General features: G+C 44.0%; 1 protein-coding gene across 1 annotated transcript in view; it reads right to left on the bottom strand.

Moving 5' to 3' along the window:
* The window catches only part of DNAH14 (dynein axonemal heavy chain 14), an 894,889-nt gene that overhangs the window by 268,652 nt on the left and 599,720 nt on the right, over positions 1–26,517 (bottom strand). The window contains exons 62-64 of the mRNA XM_085610384.1: positions 25,487–25,646; positions 17,416–17,547; positions 3,534–3,629 (exon numbers count right to left, since the gene is read on the bottom strand). Of these exons, the coding sequence (XP_085466510.1) occupies positions 3,534–3,629; positions 17,416–17,547; positions 25,487–25,646 (388 nt within the window). The remainder of the gene's footprint in view (positions 1–3,533; positions 3,630–17,415; positions 17,548–25,486; positions 25,647–26,517) is intronic.

The following is a 26,517-nucleotide window of genomic DNA, read 5'->3' as shown; positions in this document are numbered from 1 at the left end:
TGCATTGGGATTCTTGGAGAACCATACAGGATATGCTTTTGCATCCTTAGGTGCATCACAAAATGGCAAGTACACAAACATGTTATGGTGTAAGTGTAACTTACACTGGCAAAAAGTTGGAACTAAGTTCAGAATTCATAAATGTGGACAGAGGATTTGAGGGATTTCCCAAATTTAAATCCAGCTAACGGCCAAGCAAAATACAGTCTTTCCCCAGTTTTAAGAATACGGTTAGTGTTTGGAACATGGGTGTTACAAGCAAAGTGGTAGAGGGTGCCATTCAGAATGGCATCAATGCAAAGGCAGGACATTGACGCCATTCAGTGTCCTTCCCAATGGCTTTTGATACCCAATATGCTCCTTTAACTTCAATGACAAAAGAATGCAGGACTGAGTATGTAAATTGTGTTTGAAAGTGTTCCATTTGCCTCAATATTTTCAGGGAATGTGGAGGAAAGCTTTTGTCCAACATATTTGTTCTAAACCTAATGCAGTAAATGTAGCTGTAGAGGAATACCAGTATGCCTGTAAAGCTACAACTGAAGTAGATTTAATGTAGATTGACAGAGAATCGTTTAATCTGTTATAAGGTAAATGCTGTGCTGTCTTGAGTTGGTAATATTGATAGATAAGTGCATCTGATTGTCATAATTCCAAGTGGAAAGAAATAGTATGGTTTAAAATTCCAATGCTATATCAAGTAAAGGGTCACTGGTTTGAATCCCTATAGGAGAAGTATATATCTATTTTTTGTTTTGATCTTTGGCAATTTTGTTCTGTTTGGGTTTTTGACAATTATTGAATATGTTTCTATTTTGGACACACAACTCATATTAGTGTATTTTTATAATAGGATTTTGATGAATTATAACTTATTCTTGTAGTGAGTGCGGTCTGACTTGTGGTGGAAGGCAGTGAATTGGAATTCATTAGATTTAAGTGGAAAGAAATAGTATGGTTGAAAGCTTTAAGGGTTCATCAAGTAAAGGGTCATAGATCAAATCCATATAGGAGAGGTATATATCTGTTTTTGTTTTGACCTTTGTCGATTTTGTTCTGTTTGGGTATACAACATTTATTGTATGATTTTGGAATAGGTATCTATTTTGGACATACAACATGTATTGTGGGTTTTCTGTAATGGGTTTTGATGAATTATTACTCAGTACTGTACTGAGTTCGGTTTGACTTGTAGTGGAAGAAAACAGTGATTTAGAATGTATGAAATCAAGAAGAAATAAATAGCACATGTGAAGTTTCAACGATATATTAAGTAGAAGGGTTACTGGTTCGAATCCCTATAGAAAAAGGTATATATATTACTTTTTGGTTTTAATATATTTGTTTTTGTTTTGATCTATTATGAGCATTAGTTTGCAAATCATTATTGGTAAAGCCAAATTGAGGTATACATTTCTGAGTTTATAAATTGTAAGGATCGGCACAGAAGGATTTAGAAATATAGTTCCTCTAGATATATATATATTTTGTCTATATCAATGGAGGCAGGTATTGAGGCATTTCCGATTCTGGATCAGACTGCGTGGAGATTGAATTTGGCAGGAATAGCTGGGAGTATAAAAGCGGTGGCTAAGATGGCACCGCATCCATTACGAGCTATTGTGCGCTCATCTCTTTGAAAGTTTGTCTTATCTCCCGGTGAGTTAACTTTATGAGTAATTCGTTCTGATTTCTAAATTTCCCTAGCATACATAACTTGCAGTTAATCTTTTTAGTTTGTTTTCCTGTTGTTTATTTACTGCAAATAAAATTCAGGCCTGTTTGTGAGACTTTAAGCCTTGCATAACATTTTATCTGTAACTCAGAACTCCTTGATTAAATCTTAATGTTAGAGTATCTTAGGAACAACGTATGCTGTACTTATAACATCTATATTGTATTTTCTAGATTCCATGTATGGGGGAAGCCAAAAATTATATACCTTAAAGACTCTGAAATATAGAATAACTTCATGAGATTTGATATTGGAGCAGGTGAGTTATGATTTGTTTGGTAACAGGGAAGGGTTTTTTAAATGTATTGTGTGAATTACTGCTAAAGTAACTATAATATGTAAAGAACAGTGTAGAAATTTACTGGAATTGTAATCACATGAATGTTTACACAAAAATTAGGTCAAATATAATACTGAGGCCGTGACTGTACCATAGCCATTGATAATGTATTGCATTTAGTAATAAATATAGTAATGTAGAATGAATTGACAATTCACTGCTAAGTGAATTTTTGGAAGTTATACTAATATTTATGATTTTAGATGGGATCTTATCATATTGTTATTTTTCAGTTACCTATTCCATTTTATTTACTTTGCCTTTGTAAGATTAAGATTTTTGTGTTATTTGATATTGGGTTAAAGGTTAACTGTACATTTAGATACCTCATGTGACTAAAATGTATCTAATGGTTTTATGGAAAGAATTAACGTCTAAGGTGTGATATGGATGGTGCTGTTCCTGCACATCTATTTTGAAAACTAAGATAGATAGGATCTAAAATGTGAATGTGTAGACAATTATTTTGAATAGGGTGATGCTGATATACTCTACCAATTAACTAAGTATTTGTATGGTATCCATATTTATTGCAAAAATACAGATCTGTTTTAATTTTCAGCCTTGAGAAAGGGGATTGTCCCTGAAACGTGTTGGCTGTGGCTGTGGCTGTACCATAAACGTTGAGAATCTAGACATATTTTGGGAAATTAACATTTCTTGTGGATGGGACTTTTATTTATGATACTATTGCCTCCCGGGTGGTTTATATTGAGTAGATTATAGTGACACTTCTTGGTAATTTGTGAATCCCCAAACATTCTCAAAAATTACTGAAATAGAAAGCAGAAATCTACATGCTTAGTTTTTATCATTCTTTACGTGAATCGTGTCCTAAAAATTTATTTAAACAGAAACAACAAACCAAATATACACCCAGTGGTGCAGGCAACAGTACAAAACAGATGAGTATCCAAACTTTCAAGGATTAATCTTGCACCCATTAATTGTGCTCCAACCAATTTCTGTGTTCATGATCAACATTGAAGTCTTTCACACAAAAAATCGAGGACCAAATCTGGATGTCTTACAAAAAACCATCACAATGATACTTGGGAGCTGTAAACAGCCAAATGCAATAAGAGACATATGTCTTTACAATGCAATAAGAGACATATGTCTTTACAAACGGGGCAACAATAATAATGAGCTTTGGAGAATGGATGGTTAGTAGGTAGTAATTGACTTTTTTAATAATAGGAAATGTTATTTGCGTTTACATTGACAAATATTCAGCAAACTAATGACAGTGTACAGCTTTCTCAATATTTACAGTGTCAATGAGAGCATGTTTACAAAAGTATAATTAAACAAAAAAAAACACACAATACCAAAAGCTGGTAAGAAAAACATCCTTGATATTTGAATGATCCACAGCCCTACCCCAAAGAATAAGTGTCCAGGGATCACAAATGGAAATTCACTGAAACTTGTAATTATCTTTTACAAAGGTCTTACCTTTGCTAAACTGTTTTGCTTTTCTTTCAGTCTCTCTTGAGTGACTTTCAGTACTTCCTGAGCTTCTGCCACCCGGAGCTGTTTTGGTTCGACGGTCTGGGGGAAAAAATAGAATAAAATAAAGTGTACCTTAACTGCCTCACACTCCACTAATTTATATCCATCCACAAGCCCTCGCGAATTGGCGACAGTGCACGGGTCCGAGTCAATTACATGGATAACACTTGGTTGGTTTGTCACTTTTCCCTCTATATCATTTCCAATGCTCTTATGGGTGCAGTTTTTGTTTTCTTTATACTTTTTCGAAGCCTACATCTGATATTCCTAATGTTGCGATGTGCTGCCTTTCAATAGCTTGGTTTTGACCTTTGAAGTTCAGTGTTTCATAACTAAATTGATGTGCAGCTAAGCACCACATACCTTGTCTCTGAGGAACCATTGCTGCTTGAGCCAAGCTACCAAGGTTTGAGTCAGACTGCTTTGACCTTGTGGGAGCTTATTTACGGCACACAGGAACACCTCTCTCTCCCATTGCCTAACAATCTGATTTTTTAAGAAGGTTATGCCTACCGAAAGAGACAGATGTTACTCAGGAAGTATTGTCAGTTTTGTCTGGATTAGAAGGATAGTAACTGAAACATAAGCAAACTTATTTTCTGAGTTAGAGCTAACACTCACCTTATATTTAATATTTCTGCTTCTGGGAAACATTTCCGTACACATAGATAATGCTAGGGTCGGGAACTGCTCTGAAGCTTAAATACACTGTAAGCAACCTGCTTATAAGTTGTGAAAAGTATTCCTTCTTTTTCAGGATTTTTGAAAACAATGTGTCCTAATATGTCAGTGTTTCAAAAGTAAGAATACTCGGAACTTCAACACAGCCATCCCCTTCTCTGGGACCATCTAGTTCTGCACCAATCAGAAATGTGTTGCTAAGAGGATGCAGACCATCATACTTCACCATTGCTTGCACTGTAACATGGGTCCCCAATAATTGCCATAATATTATCCACCTTTGGAGTGTAAATTGTAATGCCTTGAATGAGCACCACCAATCAAGCACCTTAGTTGCAACACTCAGGTATAATGTATATTATCAAACAGCAGCACCTAGGACAATCGGGACATATTTTACAAACCCTGGCAAAGCGGTATCAGCTCCTCCTAAGGGAATGAATGGTGGAGGTGACTTCACTTGTGCAGAAGCCAATGAGGCCATAGTCATGTTGTTTCCTTCCAGACTAAATCCCCATATTCTCATAAAGAAACAATCTCTTCAACAGTGAAGCACAAGGATGTCTATAGATTACTGGAGAACTCATTTTTTCTACCTGCCACCATGAGGTAGCAGTAGTCTGATTACAAATCCTCCAACAGTGCCTAGTGTTATGACTTCCTGCCAGACCCCCTCTTAGAACAGGAGGATGGACAGACAGCCATGAATATTCTAATCCTTCTTTACAATAGGAAGGATTTGTTACAGAAAGAACTGAGCAAAGCACATTCCTCAATACTGTACATAAAAATCAAAGGGGCCAAGAAGACATCTGCAGCACGATCTCAGTATCAAACAAGTACAGTTGTTGTGTTTCGATTTAGATACCCATATATAGGTTTCCCTGAATCATGTCCTTATATAGGCACAATTCGCATTGCCCTTATCTAGGCATAGAATCCCAGTCCTAATTTAGGCATTAGCCATGCTAACCACATACAGGCATGGTCACCTACATCCGTCCATCCCACGTCACAACGAGTTCTTAGAAACAAAGTTGTCATGTTTATGTGGTTGTCAGAAACTAATCCCTTCTTGTTCATTCGAGAAGTTTCTAGTGACCTCTGAGTTAGCTGGCACACACAAGTAATTAAGTTTAATGTACTCGATAAGAGCATACTGACCTTAGGCCTATGCAAAAACTATAGTGTATATTATTCCAATGCGCAGAGCCTATAAGGGAAATAGGAACTACACTACACAGTAGCTCTGAAAGTTAAACATTTGACACAGACTAAAAGATATATTATAATGTACAGACTTCTGGAACAAAATTGCTTTATTTAATTGAACACAAGGTCATTCCTGACTGGAGAAGCAATGAGGTGTATACACTTTTTATACAGCACGTTACAGATGGGAATTTCAGTAGTGCCATAATGATAAAGCGGGGTCAGCAAATACCTGTTATTTTAATTTAAATGATAAGCAGCTGTCAGGAACCTAAGGAACTGACATGCATATCAGCTATTAATTCAGGAAAGGCCTGAGTTAACACAGCTATGTATGCACTTAAAAGTAAGGTAATATGGACTGCCTCAATACGTTAGCACAAGCTTTGAAATCTCATATGATAACCAGAGGGAAACAGTAGCATGGGGAACATCTGAGTATGCTGCACTGGCTACCTGTTATGAAACACGTTAAGTTTAAGGCCCTGGTCATAGCACACCGTGCTTTGTATGCTGGAGGACCTGCATACCTCAGGAAGCGCTTTGCTTTCTACACGCCTGCAAGACATTTGAGATCATCATCTCAGCTGCTTGCACAGGTTCCTCCTTGGTCTAGCCACTTGACGGATTGTGTACTTTTCAACGAGGCGTCGACGCGTTTCAATGGACACTTATACCACCATCTTTCTCAAGACAAAAAACTTTTTGGACTTTCAAAACAAAATCTGATACACATATAATTAATTAAAACAGGTTTTCATTTAACAGGTTTTTAGACCAAGGAGTAGTTTATGAATTGAACAATACCAGGCACTAGCCCGTAAAGTTTTTTCTATGGATGTGTACGCTACTTATGACATGGTGTTGTCTGTCTTGTGATATGTACTCTCTTTTTTATTTACAGTGTTGTTTTTTTTAGTATGTAACTAGGTTGTGTTCAAATATTTTTCTACAATTTTGTGTATAACAATAATTGTATTATGTAAAACTGTCTTCATTTTAAACTGTGTATTCCAGTGTTTTTAACTAATAAATTGATTTGTACTTTTTCACAATTGATGTTGCCAGGATTATCTGTAAGGAATATATGGTCTCACTTCCAAGGTATGCAGAGGGTGTGAGTGACAGAGAATGTGTGGAAAAGATTGAATATATAGTAGACATAGGTATTTGTTCTCCAAAGGATAAAGCTCTTGTAATACTTTCTATTAGGCATGCCGTGTCAACATCCCATGCAGATATACATGCTCAGCGAACATAAACACCACCAGCATATAGTCACAAATGCACCAGAAGCATGAACTGACACAAAGATAGAAGCTATATATGCATAGCAGAGACTGCACAGACAACAGTGTTTGCTCCTAAATGTATGGATACGTGTATGCACTGTCTGTGTAGTACATAGATGCATGGTGTATGAGTGATGTGGGCTAATCTGTGTTGTGAGTGCACATATAAATATATGTGGTGCTGGTCAGCGTATTTTCTGTGTACACATTTATGCCTGTAGCTTGTACATTCACTACAGGAAAGCCAAATATGTTGACGTTGTCAATGCTTGTTTTGGTGAGCTGTGTTTTTCTCTGTACTATAATAGGTGTAAGGTTATATGAAGGATAATGGTACTGTATTTCTTTGGTGATTCATTCACAACAATTTTTAAAACTGGTTTCAGAGCAAGATATTAGTTTACAACATAGAATGAAGTTATAATGACGGTTAGAGTGGTCAATTATGGGTCTCTCAGTTTGCCATTTTTTTTTAAAGATTATTCAATCACTATAGATAGGTTAGGTTTCAAGTCAGAGTTGTTTCAATTTCTGACTAGACAATTCTTCGGCTACAAACAAATCGAAATGCAGAAGTTTGGCATTAAGCAGCTGTCTGATCTACACTAAAGATGTTATCCAAGGAGATAATCTCATATGTTTTGAAGACAGTATAGACGTATTTTTTTCAGCTGCTTTCCAATTTTTTTTAATGAAATGATTTCACTAGTTGGGTTTTTAAGATTTCAATGCTCCAGTTACCAACCCGATCCCTATTCTAAATGCAAACTGTTTTCCATTTTGATGCACAAAAGTAACTAAAAAACAAAGTCTAAGGAAATGTTAGTAATGGTAAACAATTTCACACTGTTCTTGCAGTTTAGCATAATTAATGAAAAAACTCTCTGACAGACTTAGCAATATTGCATTGTATTGCCGATGTATGCAAAACTCACTTCTCAGCTTAAATGTCATATTTATTTTTGAAAGGTGTAAATCGTCTACACATGTTCCTGGACAGTTATCTACAAGTAAACCCAATGGTTGGAAAGTGTCACTCTGAACCTCAATCTGATCGAAGCAATACGTTCACATGCTTTCTATTAAAGCCCAATACTAAAGATGAACAAGTAGCATGTTGCTGACTTTAGAGCAACAGTACTTTCTCTTGGTATGATCATTTCAAATTGTCCTGCTGGAGCCTTTGGCGGCTGGTAATTTTACCAGGGAGGGGAGGGCACACATACACATCACTCACATCCATGCATTCACATACATACACACACCCATTCACAACACCCACTAACAAACACACATACATTCATACATACAAGCACACACTTACCAAACATGAAAAAACTCCATAAAACTTAACTTGCATGCAGATATCCGAGAGGAAAGCATCAGAGGTTCCAGGAGAGATTGCCAATGAGAGAAGGAAGCAGTCCAAAGCCTCAGAGGTCCCAGGAGGGCTGGGACTGCTGTGTTCCGTCATTGGCTGACCTCAGGTTAGCCAATGAAGGCAGACCTAATATTCCTTGGGTGAAAATAATATTGCTCCACCCTGAATGTTGGATTGCGCCAGGGTGGTAGCCGCCCAATGATGAAGCAAGCCACTATCTAGTGGGTGAGAGCAATTTTATAAACCCATCGGTTTTTCCAGACCAACTCGAGGGCTGCTGGACTGCTTGGGTAGCTATGGGCAGGAATTTAGTTGGCTAGGTCTCTGTATTTTTGCATTTTTGCCCCCCCCCCCCGCCAGTGAATTTGAATTTTTGTCTGCGTCTTTCTCGTTGTGTGAGTCAAAGATAAACATCTTGCCAGGCCTAAATCTTCCCTTTTTATACATATAAGTCACCCCTAAGGTAGGCCCTGTATCACTCACGGGGCAGGGTGAAATGTATTTATAAGGAAGGACATGTTCTTTTAAGTTTTAAATGTCTTGGTAGTGAAAAACTCTCAATTTAGTTTTTCACTACTGCAAGGCCTATCTGTCTCATAGGATAACATTTTGATTACCTTATTACATCTTTTAGGTGTAATTCCCAATTGTGGAGAAATAGACTTTTCAAGTTTGGTGTCAATGGACTCACAATTTAAAATCACAACTTATGGTGAAGTTGGATTTTAAGTTACAGTTTAGTAATTTTCACTTTTAGAAAGTTGGCATTTACTATAGTTTTGCCATTTGGTGCCTGCTGCCTGTCTCTGTTAAGTCTGGGCGACAGCTGGGCTTTGTGTACTCCCTCTAGATAGCCACACAGAAAGGAAGTTTAGGTGTGTCTCGATGGGCCATCCTGGGTGATGATAGGGAGGAGCTGGTCAGAGCCTCATCACACTTACACCTGAATAAGCTGTCTGCCAACACATGAAGGGCTGCATAACCCCTGGAGTGAGTCTGGAGTCAAGAAGGGAGGGCCTCAGTGCCCTCGATAGTTTTTTTTTTAAGTCACCCCGTGTTCAAAGGCACAACTGGGAAAACGTACTGGACCTCTGGCACCATGACTTCAGGACACTTCTGGACCTGTGAAGACTCTGCCAGGAAGAACTGATGTGATTCTGAAGGACTGGAACTCTGCTGGACTGCTGCTCTGCTGGACTCTTGCATTGCCTTGCTGAGCTGCCCTGCTGTTCCCCTGCCTGGGTGAGAAGGACTGGATCTGAATTACTCGAACCCAGAGTGACTCCAAGGGCTGGCTTGCCTCCTATTCTAAGCCTCAGTGACATCAAATACTTCAACTCACCCTGCTACAGCATCTTGACTTTGCTTGCTGCAAGTCTTGCCCTGCCAGGTGGTGCCACCCAGTCCTGTGCCCTTGAAAGTGCGTATAAAGTGGTGCCAGAACCCGCGCACCCTCATCAGCTTATTGCTTCTAAGCACTATTTTACATTTTTTCTTTACAAATTCGTATCTCGACTTCTAGTTGTTGGATTTTTGTCATTTGGGTCTTGTTCTATTTATATAATCATGAGCTGTTTTTCTAACCTGGTGTGGAGTCTTTTTGTGGTGTTTTCACTGTGTTACTGTTTGAAATGTTGCACAAATACTTTACACATTGCCTCTTAGGTTAAGCCTGACTGCTCTATGCCACGCTACCAGAGGGTGAACACATGATAATTTAGGGTGTGTTGTGATTTACCCTCACTAGGACTGTGGTTCCTGCTTGGACTGGTTGCATACCTCTGCCAACCAGAAACCCAATCTCTAACAAGATGCATCTCCAATTTTGCTGGCACAGGCACACGTCAAAGTTGCTCACAATCAACTGAAGCTTTGCAGCCAGATCTGCCACATTCAAGGATAAGATATTGAGTAGAGCATTGCCTGCACATACGCCACCCCACCTGCCTCATTAGTAAAGTATGAGATTGAATTGTGGGTTATTTCACTGTGGTTATTGTGGCCAGTTCTACTGTTGTGCCCCAGGAATTACACTGACTAGATATACACAAAATCCCAAAGTGGCAAGGGTTCCAGTTGTGTTAAAGATGGTAGTACAAGCAGCATTGAAAATACTCATAGCAGAGAGAGAGAGAGGGATAGAGAGAAGGAAAGAGAGGCAGGAGACAAGCAAGGGAATGAAGACCAGTGAAAAGGATAGTTGGTTGTTTTAAAAGTAACAGACAAGTCTTAAATAACTATGAGACATGACAGGTAGAAACAAGAAAATGAATAGGTTGTACAAGGGTAGCTACTGCTGAGTAGGATCGCTGAAATCCAGATTAAGATGGAGACAGAAGAGGTTGAGAATCCTAGTAAATTGAAAGTTGATTATCGATTACAGGTTCCAAAAGTCTAGAAGGCACAGCGGCGGAAATGAGGTGAAGATTAGATGGAGCAGAATGGTTAAGGGAAACGTTTAAAGAGACAACAGAAGTGTGTTTGAAAGAATCAGGAAAAATACCAAGAGATGGAACGTCAGAATTGAAGTGGAGAGTGGGAAGGAGGAGAGGGGAAATGGAAGGAAGGCGTTACGTAGTTAGGAAAGCATTCTCTTCAGGCTCTGGCCCGCAAACTGAACATCAATGGACACAAACGAGCAAAAATCACTTCAGGCTCCTAAGCAAGGAACTATTCCAAGCACACATTGTTTCAGCAAATTCTTGGACACTTTCTGTTCTATTTCTTTGCTTGTTTAGCACGTGCACAATGGACCCAATTTAACCATGGTTTCTTGACATCCAGAAGCGTAAGAAGTTACCAGAGTTATAGTCCTGAATGCAGGAAACACTTTTGGATGCGGAGCTTACAATGAGCAGAACATCTTGACTCTCTACTGTAAGACTTACATGTATTATACAGATGAAGTGGTCGGCCTCAGTATCTGCTGCTTTTTGATGTTCTGCAGCAGACACGTTATGCCTGGTGGGTTTGTTTCCTGGGCTGCCGTGATGCCTGGCAATAGATTTTATACAAACTGTTTTGTTAATGTTTTTGTTTAAAGTCTATAGCAATATAAATTCCGCTGTATGCTACTTCAACATTTTGACTTGGAATATTTGCAAGGCATTTTTTAGATATGTGTAGTCACCGTTCCTCACTGGGGATTACTTAAACTTCTCCTGGCTATATAAAATACAATCTGAATATATTCACTGATCAGAAAAGAGGTGTCCAAAATGGATCCATACAAATATGCAACAATATCTCAACCAGATTCATTGAAAATAATTATGCTTGTATGTGCAAGACATTACAGTAGTGGAACAAAGGTGAGAGACACCAAATTATTTGCTGAATGTGCTCTTAGGCATCATATATTTAGAAGAATGGAATATACATAACAGTTGTAACAGCACTGTTAAGCATGTATGCAGTGGCAACCCAAAAGAAAAAAGTGCACAGTGTGTTGTGACAAGACATGACGGCGCAAGTGACAACGTGAGGAAACACAGCGAAGGGCGCAAGGTGAAGCGTAATATACAATATATACAGAGTTATTGGCTCACATAATGATTATTTCGAGTAGTTAGTCTATAATTTTCAGCGATTCAGAGAACCAAAGTACGGTGTGCGCCAAAGGATTTTTGCTGATGTGAGAGGGTCGACAGCGTCTCGAGACACCGGCTGAAACCCGTACACGTCCGTGGCGGTCCGGTGATACTCGTCCCCCGGATTTCCTTGGATTCAATCCCTCGCTTCGAACGCCCTACCTAGGATTTCACCAGGTTCCTGTGCAGTGGATCGGGGCTCCGACCCTGCTATGAACATTCAACAACTAACCCCCCACGCTCTCTTCCACCGGATGATTTTACTCGTACGATCAGCCCTGCAGAGAACAGTGAGCGTCGCGAGGTGAAGCTTGCTACAACCTTTTAATCTTATAATCGCGTGATAACCAATTGAATTACAAATTGTGTTACATGGTGTGTTTTTAAACCTGTCAAGTTGATATTACCTTTTCATCCTTACTTTTTAACTGAATTTAAGAACTTGTGTTAATTGTGCTCACTCACCCTCGCATTGCCGCCAACAACTTGTGGGGCTTCCTAGGGAGTTCACCGTCCCCCGGTCCGTCACGGCTTGTTGTGCCGATTGAACGAAGGGGACGTGACTCCTCCCCCTGCATCCTCCCTCACTTCCTGCCACCGGCCCTGACGCGCATATAGCTAGATGGGGACACGGCCGCGCAGCAGAGAACAGTGAGTGCCGCGAGGTGAAGCTTGCTACAACCTTTTAATCTTATAATCGCGTGATAACCAATTGAATTACGAATTGTGTTACATGGTGTGTTTTTAAACCTTCAAGTCGCTATTACCTTTTCATCCTTACTTTTTAACTGAATTTAAGAACTTGTGTTAATTGTGCTCACTCACCCTCGTATTGCCGCCAACTACTTACGGGGTTACCTAGGGGGTTCACCGTCCCCCGGTCCGTCACGGATTTGTTGTGCCGATTGAATGGAGGGGACGTGACTCCTCCCCCTGCATCCTCCCTCACTTCCTGCCACCGGCCCTGACGCGCATATAGCTAGATGGGGACATGGCCACGCTGCAGAGAAAAGTGAGCGCCGCGAGGTGAAGCTTGCTACAACCTTTTAATCTTATAATCGCGTGATAACCAATTGAATTACAAATTGTGTTACATGGTGTATTTTTAAACCTGTCAAGTTGCTATTACCTTTTCATCCTTACTTTTTAACTGAATTTAAGAACTTGTGTTAATTGTGCTCACTCACCTTCGCATTTCCGCCAACTACTTACGGGGCTTCCTAGGGAGTTCACCGTCCCCCGGTCCGTCACGGCTTGTTGTGCCGATTGAACGGAGGGGATGTGACTCCTCCCCCTGCATCCTCCCTCACTTTCTGCCGCCGGCCCTGACGAGCATATAGCTAGATGGGGACACGGCTGCGCAGCGGATGCGTGCAACGGGCGCGCCGGTGGCGCGCCAAAGGCACGCCAAAGGCAAGCCTGTCTGCGCCAGTCCGCGGCCGTACGGGTCCAGGGGCCAGAAACTCTGCCCTTTCGCTAAAATACTCCACCACGGAGCTGAGAGAGTTACATGGGAACTATGAGATTTCTGCCCATATCCGCCTTAGCTCAGCTGAATCAGGTATTTTCAAACATAGAACCACCTTCCCTGAAGTTTTCCCCAACCACAACCTCGACACCTCCACTACAGTATTTCCCCTCAACACCCCCAGTAGTCATGGACAAAGGGGATTATCAGTTATTTACCTAAATACACGGTCTATGGTAAAGCACCAACTCGAGATCTTCCAACTTTTACAGTTGGAAAGGCTTGATTTGCTTCTCCTCACGGAAACTTGGCTCACTGAAGAATCTACACCCGACATTCTGGCAGGCCTACCAGATAACTACTATATCCTGCAAACTAACCGCTCCCCAGGGAAAGCGGGCGGTGGAGTAGCAGCCATCATCCTTAAGGACCATCAGTTTAAGACACTGGAGATTAAGGGTGTGCCCTCTGTTGACAGCTTAGTCTTTAAACTGGAATCACCCCAGTCATCCTTCACTTGCGCTCTTTTCTATAGACCCCCCTGCTGCATGCCTACTTTTCCCCAGGCCTTGGGAGAAATGATCTCCCACCTGGCTATTGTCCACGCCAGACTCCTTATCATAGGTGACTTTAATTACTGGCCTCTAGACGTAATGGAGAGTGTCAGCTCTATCGAACTGACGGATCATCTGTCTGGCATGAACTACACCCAGCATGTGCAGGCACCCACCCATACCAAGGGACACATTCTAGATCAAGTCTGGACAGGCAACATGACACCCTCGACCCTCCTGATCTCTCCTTGTACCTGGTCGGATCATCACTTTGTGTCCTTCACTCTCCCTGATGTTCAGCCCAGCAAATCCAAACCGACTAAAAATTATAAGTCGAGAAATTGGAAAAACGCCAATATTGATAATTTCTGCTCTCGTCTCACTTCCACGGTCCCTCCTACCACAGAGTCAATCCACATTCAGGCCACAAATCTTAAGTTATGGCTTGAATCAGCATGCGAGTGCGTCGCTCCCCTCAAGTACACAAAAACTATCAGACCGCATGACGCTCAGCGATGGTTCTCCACGGACCTTAAAACTAAGAAGCTAGCACTGAGACAAGCGGAGCGTAGATGGAGACTTCACTGTTACTCAGCTGATAAAAACATCTACACCAACCTACTGAAAGAATATAAAAACTCCATTCTTCAAACCAAAACTGACTATTTCTCAAAGAAAGTCGTGGACTCAGCTAGCAAAACCAAAGAAATCTTCTCTAAAGTCAGCGAGTTATCCAAACCGGATAGAATAGTACCCAAGCTAATCCCTTCTCAACCCCTTTGTGACTCACTCAACTCATACTTTATGGAAAAGATTACTGCCATCAAGGCTAGCATTCCGTCCTCTATTACCCCAGTCAACTTTCCTAATACCGGTGGTCTGTCACCCCTGCTGACTCTGTTTCCCCAAATCTCCTTAGAAACCTGTCTGGGTCTACTAAAGAGAGTCGGCTCGGGTCCCCAACAGATTGCTGCCCCCCTCATGTCCTTCAGGAGACCTTTTCCAGGTGCCCTGACCACCCTCTCTCTCTCCTAAACAAATCACTGGAAGAGGGCATAGTTCCTGACCTCTTTAAAACTGCGTAAATTATCCCCATCTTGAAGAAACCAGGTGCTGACCCCTCTGCCCCTGGCAACCACCGCCCTATCTCATTACTACCTTACCTTGGAAAGGTCTTAGAGGTCTATGTCTCAATTCAACTAAGTTCATTTGTCGAACAGCATCACATCCTGCACCCCCACCAAGCCGGCTTTCGACCCTCTCACTCCACAGAATCTGTCATCCTGACAGTCATGGACGACCTTCGAGGGGGCGCTGATAGAGGGCTTACCCAGGCCCTGGTTCTCCTGGATCTGTCGGCAGCTTTTGACACGGTCGACCACAACATCCTTTTAGACCGTGTCAACAATGCCGGGATCCAGGGCCTGGCTCTAAAATGGCTCTTCTCCTTTCTCCTCGCCAACCTCTCTTCAAAGAAGATGGAACTCTCCTGCGGAGTTCCTCAGGGCTCCTCCCTCTCCCCGCTTCTTTTCAATCTCTATCTCCTTCCATTAATCTCCTCTCTCCGGGACAGGAAAGGCGTGACATACAATTAGGCGGATGACCTCCAGCGGGTTTTTAATATCAACCTCCACCATTCCTCGCTAACCCATTTCCAAGACACTATGATCTTCATTAGCGAATCGATGAATGGAAACCAACTGAAACTCAACCCTGACAAAACGGAACTAATCCTCACGGGCGGACCTGCCAACCCATGGAACTCCAACTTCTGGCCATCCTCTTTAGGCAACCCCCCTCCCCCGGCCAGCTCTTCCAAGAGCCTTGGAATAGTGGTCAGCAACGACCTATCAATGAAAGCCCAGATCAGCTCGGTGGTCTCTGCCGGCTTCTTCCAACTACGCAGAATCAAGAAAATCAGCAGATTCCTGTCTCAGGAAGCCTTGACTTTAGTAATTTTAGCTCTGGTCATTTCCCGACTTGATTACTCCAACTGCCTCTACGTAGGCATCCCGGCGTACCAGCTTAGACGCCTCCAACTCTTCCAGAACCAGGATACCAGATTGATTTTCCATCAGCCTACATGGCACCGTATTCGGCCTCTGATGAAAGGCCTCCACTGGCTGCCTGTGGCCATGCGTGGACTCTTCAAGTTGGGATGCACAATCTTCAAATCTCTTTATGGGAACAGCCCAGCCTTTATTTCATCCAAAATTATACGTTACATTCCCACTCGTAACCTTCGATCCACTCACCTGAATTTGCTAGTCACCCCCATATTCAAACGCAAAAAACTGGGTGGTGCTCGCTTTGGAGTATTGGCCCGCAGCTCTGGAACTCGCTCCCGCTGGAGTTAAGGACGACCACCTCCTATGCTGCGTTCAGAAAACAGCTGAAGACTTGACTGTTCTCTCAGGCCTACGACAACTAGCCTAGCTCTCTTCTCTTGTGCTGCCTCATGTCTCTCATAGCGCCAAGAAACCGTTGGTGAACGTGCGCTTAACAAATTCCCTTTAACATAACATAACATAACATAACGTACAGCTGACGTCCTATGACGCCGTCCAGGCATCCTAAATTAGCCCGTCTTCCCACGAGCACTGATCCGTTCGTGCCATAGCACTCATCAATTTGGCTACCCGGTCCTGATGATGATCCTAACTTGAAAGGATCGAAACGCCGTCGACCCTCTCACATCAGCAAAAATCCTTTGGCGCACACCGTACTTTGGTTCTCTGAATCGCTGAAAATTATGGCCTACCTACTCAAAATAATCATTATGTGAACCAATAACTCTGTATATATTGTATATTATGCTTCACCTTGCGTCCTGCGCTGTGTTTTCCTCACGTTGTCACTTGTGCCGTCACGTCTTGTCACGAGCACAATGTGCACTTTTTTCTTTTGGGTTGCCACTGTATACATGCTTAAGGTCGGAAAATAAATGAAAATGCAGGGAAAGGCAGTGTTGTCACCCACTGCCTATACATCAAAATATGTAACACAACAATCAAATGATAAATTGTAAGACATGCAGGTGAATGGAGCTTGCCAAGTCCCTGCTATGACAAAATATGCATACAAATAAGAAGGGCAATCTGGAAGTAAAGACTGAAGATGCAATGAAATAGTACATGAACTATTTCGACAGACAATAGTTGAGTCTAATCAGGTGGAGTAATTTTTCTTTGTTCTAAAAAAGCTGAAAGAGTAGATTGTAATACACTTTGTCCTAACTCACATTTCTCATTCTCAACACGATCATTGATCTTAGCTATCAGTACAGATAATCTGATTGAAGCCAGAGTGTGTTGCAGCAGTCTAAGGCATCGTTTGGGTTGATCCCTCATCTTGGAACCTCTGGCAAAGAAAACTGAGTTCATTCCTGCACCCTGGGTGATATATCCTAATTATGTTTTGTTGGTTAAAACATACAATGTTACATACAATAATGTTCTTTGATGGCCTGTTAGCTGCTGATCACATGAGAACACGCAGCAATTACACATCACTTGGGAACCTATGATGGCACCTACATTACATGTGCACATGCACAATGGAAAGGTTCTGACACTCATTAACAAGTAAGAATGAATATTAACTATAAAGATAGAACCCAAATACATTACATTTCTAAACAAACCTACCTTTTGCACCTCGTGGTAATGCTCAAGTGCCAAAACCCATTGACAGAGTGAGCGGCAGGCGGTGGACACCATACCCACTTTATATGGATTAAAATCAGGGGTTTTTGAAAATCTTTTCAATTGCTGAAACACCTAAAAATGGAAAGAGACAGTTCATTTTCCAATGTACAAACATCTGTTTAACTATCATTTATAAGACCACAGGACAAATGTAAGAAGTCAACCAAAGTTATGGATGAGAAGGCAAATTATTGTGGTCATCAATCAAACATGTATGATTGCACTGTAATTCCTGATGGGGCAGGAGTTTTCGGGCCCCACTGGCAAGCACAGGATCTGCTGGAACACTACAGTCTAAGGCATAAAGCAAAAACATGCACAAATGGGTGTGGAAATATAGATATCCCCATGCTATTCCCCCAAAACATGTACTGTGGAATAATTCAGCCACCTGAAGTTACTAATGCCTGTGGTATATAGAATTCTGTAGCAGAGGTTGTGGAGTAAATACAGAGTCGTTTTCCAGCTCATCCACCACAGATCCCTAGATGGCAGACGAGAAGAGCAAAGGGCCTTATTTAGTGTTGGGTGGGTGGGATGCTGCATCAAAACGGGGCAGATCTCCTGGCTGCCATATTACATGTGTCATAGGCTAAAATGCACTTACAATAAGTGTTAGAAAGTCATCCTTTTGCCATGTTCACCCCCATTGGTTGCTGAATGATACTGGTGGTAACTGACTCTGAGTGTACCCTGGACTCAGCTACCCAGTCCCAGGGCCAGTGCTATATTTAATAAAGTACTTTTAATAGGGTACACTTACAATTGACAATGACAGACCCTATAGATTAAAGGGCTAGGGGGTGCAATCTACCTATAATTCCCTAGTATATAATGGGGCATGGAGGTTTAGAGGCCCTACAGATTTCCTGCACTTGCATGTGTGTGCTGATGTGTGCCTGCTGTCCTTTTAAAGACAGTTCTGCCTTTTAGCCTGTCTTTAAAAGTAAATTCTCACAATTTGTAATGACAGATCATATAAGTCCCTAGTATATAATAGGGCTAGAGGATTCAAACTACCTATAAGTCCCTATTATATAATAGGGCATGGACGTTTAGAGAACCAGCAAATTTCCTGCACTTACATGTGTGCACTGCTGAGTGGCTGCCGTCATTTTAAAGGCAGCCTGGCTCTGTAGACGTTCTTTAAAGTAAACTGTATGCAAATTCGACTTTGGTGATATGGGCACTTTTAAAGTGCAATGTACCTTATTGTTACATATTTGATACCCCCAAGATCTCCCCTAGGTGTCCGAGGGGTGGGGGGCATATAACTATAAAGAGGGACCTTATAAAAGATATTTTATATGCCCTGGTGAGGGTAAAACTGCCCATTTCATTTATTTCCCATTGTAGATACTTAGCTTCATAGGCTAACATTGCAATATTTTATTTAGATATAACTATTGCTAGGAAAGTAATGAAATGTCATTCAAAGACTTAAAAGATTGGTATTGATAAATTCAACAACTTGCTGCTGTTGAATTTGTTATACCGCGTACAGAAGAGAGGTTATAGTACTTTCTCTTCTGTAAGCCAAAATCCGTCATCTAGCGGTCTCTGTCGATTGGTCAGCCTTAATAGGCTTAGCTAGGCTGCTGTGATTAGGTGATAAGTGGCCTGGTCAGAGCAGAGGTCATTTGATGGACAGAGCTCTGAAGCTGTAGAGGGTAGGTCATAAAGAGGAGGCTGGAAAAATCTAACTGAGCTCAAAGAGATCAGTAAGGAATGCCAGGCATACCTACACCCACATATTGTGCCCCCAGTCAGATGGCAGGATTAGGGCTGGAATTTGCAGATGTCAGGGGGAGGAGAGCTAATTGAAATGAGCCACGCTGAGGGTTGTTTTAGCCAGTTCTTACTCCTCTGGGGAGAAATCATCCATTTTGGATTTTTGGAAGTGCAGTGCTTTGTGGGACAAGAAGATGCCCTATTTTGGAGGCAGTTGTCATGCTTCTGGGTGGCAGCAAGCCTCTCATTGGACAGAGGTGCCCCCTGCTTGTCGCCCCAGAATACTGAATAAATATGTAAAAGCTGCATAGTCTTTCAGATCTGCTGTCTGAAACTACGAGGAAAAGAAGAACTTCCCTGCTGGAATCTGGTTTTGCCCCCAGAGGCCTGCACTCTGACTGACTGCACCTGCTGCACAATCTCGTACTACAGCCCTGGGGACTCTACCTTGCTTCAAGAAGAATTAAGGATTGGACTCCTTGCAAATTACAGGTTAACAGAGTCCACCTGCATCATCTCCTCCAAGAGTCCCCATCCTGGAGTGCGTCCAGTGGACGTTTAAGGATTTGGCCAGGTGCAATGTAGGAATTGTAGTCCTGTTCTCAGGACACCCCCGCGCCGCACGGCCACCAGCTGTGTGTGTGCCCCTCGCCTCGCTGCTGCCCGCAGCCTCGTTGTGCCTGCCTCGCTGTTCCCTGCCCCTCTGCCGTATTTTGCGTGTGTGTGTTTAACCGTTTCGTTTCCTAATTGTTTTTTGCCTTTTGACTGTTGTCACTGCTGTCCCCTGAACGTTGTTGTATTGGCTTTGTTGCTTGTTATTCAGTCCCCCTGTGCCTGCCCGCCCCGCTCCCCGCTTCCCGCCGCCGTCCAAGCGGCCACGTCCCCTTTTCGTTTTGTGCCCTCCCCGCTCCCGCCTCCCAGCTGCTCCTCCCTCCCTCCCACTTGGCCATAAATGGCGACCGCGCAGCGCAGGTGAGTGTGACCTGTTCTCAGGACACCCTCGCGTCGCACGGCCACCAGCTGTGTGTGTGCCCCTCGCCTCGCTGCTGCCCGCAGCCTCGTTGTGCCTGCCTCGCTGTTCCCTGCCCCTCCGCCGTATTTTGCGTGTGTGTGTTTAACCGTTTCGTTTCCTAATTGTTTTTTGCCTTTTGACTGTTGTCACTGCTGTCCCCTGAACGTTGTTGTATTGGCTTTGGTGCTTGTTATTCAGTCCCCCTGTGCCTGCCCGCCCCGCTCCCCGCTTCCCGCCGCCGTCCAAGCGGCCACGCCCCCTTTTCGTTTTGTGCCCTCCCCGCTCCCGCCTCCCAGCTGCCATTCACGGACCCTTCACCTGCACAACCTGCAAGTTCTCCTGCCTCCGAACCTGCACCACGCCCGCCAAGCCAAACTCCAGCAGCGACCTCAAGTGCATCCTGCTCAACACCCGCTCCGTCTACAGACACGCCGTAGAACTCTGGAACCTCCTCGACACAACATCAACAGACATCGCCTTCCTCACTGAAACATGGATGAACGCCTCCTCAGACCCCGACATCGCCATCGCCATCCCGGATGGATACAAGATCATCAGGAGGGACCGCGTCAACCAGACCGGAGGAGGCATCGCCATCGTCCACAAGAAAACCATCCGCATCACGACCGACGCCGACGACACCCTCGCCACCGCCGAACACCTCCACTTCCAGATTCACACCGACCCAAAGACGACCCTCAGAGGCACCCTCATCTACCGACCCCCGGGACCACGCACACAATTCGGCGAAGACATCACGGACTTCATCAGCCCACATGCCCTCCCCTCCGCCAACTACATCCTCCTAGGGGACCTCAACTTCCACCTGGAGAACAACAAGGACCGCAACACTGCCACCCTGCTGGACAACCTCGCCAACCTCGGCCTCAAGCAACTGGTCAACATCCCTACCCACTACGCCGGCCACACGCTTGATCCCGTCTTCTCATCCAGCAAGCACATCAGCTTCAGCCACTCCACCGAACTCCACTGGACCGACCACAGCTGCGTCCACTTCAGATTCAGAAAAACCACAACCCACCACCACCCGCAACAGGTTCCTCACAGGAGCTGGAGTAAGATCACCGCCGACCAGCTCACCACCTCCCTCAGCCAGAACCCACCTGCCAGCACATCAGACGCCAACGAAGCAGCCCGCAACTTCACGCAGTGGCTGACCGCCTGCGCCGATGACCTCGCACCATTGAAGAACCCTCCCAGCAGACCCAGAAGCAAGAAAGCCCCCTCGTTCACCGACGAACTCAAGGACTCCAAGAAGACCTGCCGCACCCTCGAAAAAGCCTGGCTCCACAACCGGACCACTGACAACATGACCGACCTCAAACACGCCACCCGCAAGCACCACCATCTCATCCGCACCACCAAGAAGAAATCACTGAAGGAGCGACTGGACAACAACGCCCACGACAGCAAGGAACTCTTCAGCATCGTCAAGGAGTTCTCCAACCCCAGCACCGGCAACAACGAGATCACCCCCTCACAAGATCTCTGCGACTCCCTCGCCTCATTCTTCCACCGCAAGATTGCCGACATCCACAACAGTTTCGGCGCACCATCCACGCACCCAACCACCGAACCAACGAACCCCACCGCCACCCTCCGCACCTGGACCACGGTGACCACCGAAGACACAGCCCGCACGATGAACACCATCCACTCTGGCTCTCCAACCGACCCCTGCCCCCACCACGTCTTCAACAAGGCCGACTCCACCATCGCACCCCAACTCCGGGACATCATCAACACCTCCTTCAACACCGCCACCTTCCCGGAGAGCTGGAAGCATGCCGAGCTCAGCGCCCTACTGAAGAAACCAACAGCGGACCCCACCGACCTCAAAAACTTCCGGCCCATCTCGCTCCTCCCTTTTCCCGCCAAAGTCATCGAGAAGATCGTCAACAAACAGCTTGCCGCCTTCCTCGAGACGAACGGATCCCTCGACCCCTCGCAGTCCGGTTTCAGAGCCAACCACAGCACCGAGACCGCCCTCATCGCAGCCACCGACGACATCCGAGCCCTGCTCGACAACGGGGAAACAGCGGCACTCATCCTCCTGGACCTCTCCGCAGCATTCAACACTGTCTGCCACCGCACCCTAGTCCAACGCCTCGACAACACCGGCATCCAATAGAAGGCACTGAAGTGGATCATCTCATTCCTCGCCGGAAGAACACAGAGAGTCCGCCTCCCCCCGTTTGATCCGAGGCCACCGAAGTCATCTGTGGAGTCCCGCAAGGATCATCACTCAGCCCCACCCTCTTCAACGTCTACATGAGACCTCTAGCCGCCATCGCACGCCAACACAACCTCAACATCATCTCCTACGCCGACGACACCCAGCTGATCCTCTCCCTCACCAGAGACCCCGACACCGCCAGAACAGCCTACACGAAGGGATGAAAGACGTCGCCGAGTGGATGAATAACAGCCGCCTGAAACTGAACTCAGACAAGACGGAAGTCCTCATCCTGGGACCGTCACCCTCCGCCTGGAACGACTCCTGGTGGCCCCCAGCCCTGGGCACCGCCCCAAAGCCAACAGACCACGCACGCAACCTGGGCTTCATCCTGGACTCCTCCCTCTCGATGACCAGACAAGTCAACGCCGTATCCTCATCATGCTTTCACACCCTTCGCATGCTTCGCAAGATCTTCCGATGGATCCCGACCGAAACCAGGAAGACGGTCACCCAGGCCCTCGTCACCAGCCGACTGGACTACGGAAACACCCTCTACGCCGGAACCACAGCCAAGCTACAGAAAAGACTCCAACGCATCCAGAACGCCTCCGCCCGACTCATTCAGGACATCCCCCGACGCAGCCACATCTCCAGCCACCTGAGGGACCTGCACTGGCTCCCCGTTGACAAGAGGATCACGTTCAGGCTCCTCACCCAGGCACACAAGTCTCTCCACGACCTGGGCCCCAAGTACCTCAACGACCGCCTGACCTTCTACACGCCCACCCGCCAGCTATGGTCTACCAGCCTCGCCCTCGCAACCGTACCACGCATCCGAAGAGCCACCGCCGGAGGCAGATCCTTCTCCTACCTGGCGGCCAAGACATGGAACTCCCTCCCCATCCACCTCCGGCTGACCCAGGACCACCTCGCCTTCAGGAGACAACTCAAGACCTGGCTGTTCGAGCAGTAGCGGACCCCTTCCCCCAAGCGCCTTGAGACCCTTCCGGGTGAGTAGTGCGCTATACAAATGCTATGATTGATTGATTGATTGATAGTCCGACATCGCAGAGACCATCTAGAAGATTACAGACCTTTGGATTGGTGTTTTGAACACTTGGCATCTACAAGAATACCTTCAGGAAGCACCTCCTGAAGTTTGGAGAACTTTTGTGAAAAAGCTCCAGGAGGTGACCGACTTGATGTCAGGATTTCAGATTCGTCCAGATGAAAGCTCCAGACTTCCAGGATTTAACAGAGGTCTCACAGAAAGTCAAGCCAGCGAACCTTCACCTTATCCAGCCTGCGGTGGAGGGTCGAGTGACATCGGAAGAAAAAGCTCCCAAAAAGTTTCTAAGTGCTTAGTGCAACCCACCAGGGCTCCATCGCGATTGGCCTCAAACTTTGACTTTGTCCCAGTCAAGGGTGACCAGATGTCCCACAGTGGCGCTATATGTTTTTAAGCACTATAAAGTGGTTAATCATTAAAAATTCATATCTCCGGTTCCCTACACTGGATTTTTGTTGTTTTGGTGTCATTTTAAAGATAAAATTATTTGCTAATATGATAAATTGTTGTGGGATTTTTACTGTGTGTTGTGTCTTACTTATTTGATGTATTGGTGTTTTTAAATGCTTTACATACCCGTCTCCCAAGTTAGGCCTGACTGCTCGTTGTCAGCTACCAGGGGTTGAGCAAAGGTTTAATTTACTGAGGACTTTACTGGACCCTATACCATGTTGGTGGCCTTATTACTACTGGCAGGTGCATAATTACCCCTACCAATAACCCACTTTCCAACAATAAGGCCGACGGGACATCTGTCATGTTGTAAAGCAGTATCTCATCCGCCAAATTCTAAATGTGGGCCAAAGTCATCAGTCCTACTTCCCTACAAAGCAATGTCACACTATTAAAGTGCAACTAAACCCTGAATCTAGGAGCATTTTTACAAGAGTTTTCAGAAGAGGTGGGCTTCAGAAGCTTGAAGAACTGAAGTGAAGAGTCAAAATTCACAGAACTACCAGATTTAAAATCTGCAATTGATGCATGTACATTTTAAGTACATTTTCGACTTTTAGGAATTCACTAAGAATTCCAGGAGCATACCTGGAAATCTACAACTATCACTGAATTACACGGTCCGCTACATTTATAAATATAGAAAGGTATAGGGGCCGTATCATGATACCATTTTCAGTGCTGCATTGGAGCAGAAGGGGTCGTGTATTTCTTTTTTGCGTCTTCAGAGCAGACATTAACTTGAAAAATATCCATATTAGAAAATAGGCTGCAGACAGCAGAACTTGGAAACCTCTGGTGCATGATGGGACACTGGAGCGAGGGTGAAGCCCTTAAAGCCACAGTGTCCGTTTTTTACTCTCTTGATGTGCAGCCTATGTGCTAGTATTCCCCTGCATTCCCATTAGTTTCCATTTTTTGAAGGTTTGTGACAGTAACATTTTACATTTAGTGACATTTTTCTTATAATACACATACATTACATTTTGCCATTTCTAGACCTTTAATAAGCTGCAAAGCATATTAGGCCATATGTAAAAAAAGTAGAAATTGTGATTCTTACTGAATAGCAATTAGGAAATCACTATTCCTAATGTAAGAAAACATGCATATTTTAAACAGCGAATCATAGTGGTCGCAAATTGACCTACCTCATGAATATTAATGAGGTAGGTTGCAGTTTGCGACACATTAAGAATGATAACCATCCTAGGATGGTGGCCGGCCATGTCTGTGATTGCTTTTTAATAAAGCAATCTTTTAATTTTTTTTAAATGCAGGCCATGTTTTTTGAAGGAAAACGAGATGCACTCAAAAAATAGAAAATTTAACTTTAAGTTTCATTTTCTAAGACTAAGAAGTGATCTGTGTGACCACTGCCTGCTCTTTAAAAATACTTTTGTTTACGCTCTGAAAGAGGAAGTCCTCTCTTGGGGACCCCCTTCCCATTTGTGGTAGAATTCAGTGCTTATTACTATTGATGAAGATACCCTGGAAGAGAACAGAGGCATTCCGGAAGCAGCCAAAAACATGCTTCTAGACGTACCTTCTCTGGTAAGCTGTCCTTATCGAGATTAACCAGTGTTTTTAGAAATCCCGAATCTCCAAGCAGAAGTTTCGCTGTTGCCCAATCTGGTTTCTTTTGCAGAAGGGTGCACACTGCATTCATAACACTGAGCACAAGGTTGGGAGGGTGAGTGTACACTCTAAGACAAAACAAAATGAAGACCGCTTTAAAAATCAACACATTTACATGCGTGACACAAAACCTCTAACTAGCCATACTTCAAAGACAATATTTAAATGTTAGAGGCAAAAGAAACACAGACACAGTGTGCACATTTAACTGATCTACTGAGTTTATTGACCAGCTGTTACATGTTTAATCAGAATATGTTATAGCCTTATAGCCTGCTGCTGAGGGCTATACTGGTTGTTAAAGGCCCTGAACCCGAGTTATAGGCCCGAGCCCCAGGCGAGGCCCTATAACCAGGGAGAGGGGCTTTAGATATAGCTCAAGACAGAAGGGCTATAAGGCTATTAGAACATTCCACCCACTAAGGGTAGAATGTTCTAAATTAAAAAGTGAGAAACCTCAAGACAATTATTGAAATGATGGAACGACAGGCTTATACCAGGCATTATAAGCCAATAGCTTCTCCATAGTCTTCAAAGGAGCTCTCAACGTTCCAATGTTCTAATATACATTTGCAGAGGCTGCAATCAAGGTGGAAAGTCATAAATGAGGCAATCAGTAAATGCACTGAGTCCTAATCCCAGAATAATCTTAACTAATAGAGGTTGATCTTTGCCTTCCAATGCTCTAACTGGACTGGGCTTTGAATCACAAGTTGGGTGCTTATATGTAGTTCAAAGGGTCAACATGGCATCACTAGTGGAAAAGAAAAAGATGCCAAGTGTTACCTTCCCTTTCACAGTACCTTCGTGTGACCCTACCGGCAAATCAGAGGACTTTAGTGAAAAGTTAGAGAAATTTGTTTTGATTCATTTTAATGGGTCTTTATAGTGCCTGTCCACTTCCAGGTTGCAGGATAAAGGTTTACATAAGTGATGTGC

The sequence above is a fragment of the Triturus cristatus genome, chromosome 6 (assembly GCF_964204655.1).
Source record: "Triturus cristatus chromosome 6, aTriCri1.1, whole genome shotgun sequence".
NCBI lineage: Eukaryota > Metazoa > Chordata > Amphibia > Caudata > Salamandridae > Triturus > Triturus cristatus.
The sequence above is the reverse complement of the archived record's forward strand: the minus strand, read 5'-3'. Positions and strand labels throughout refer to the sequence as shown.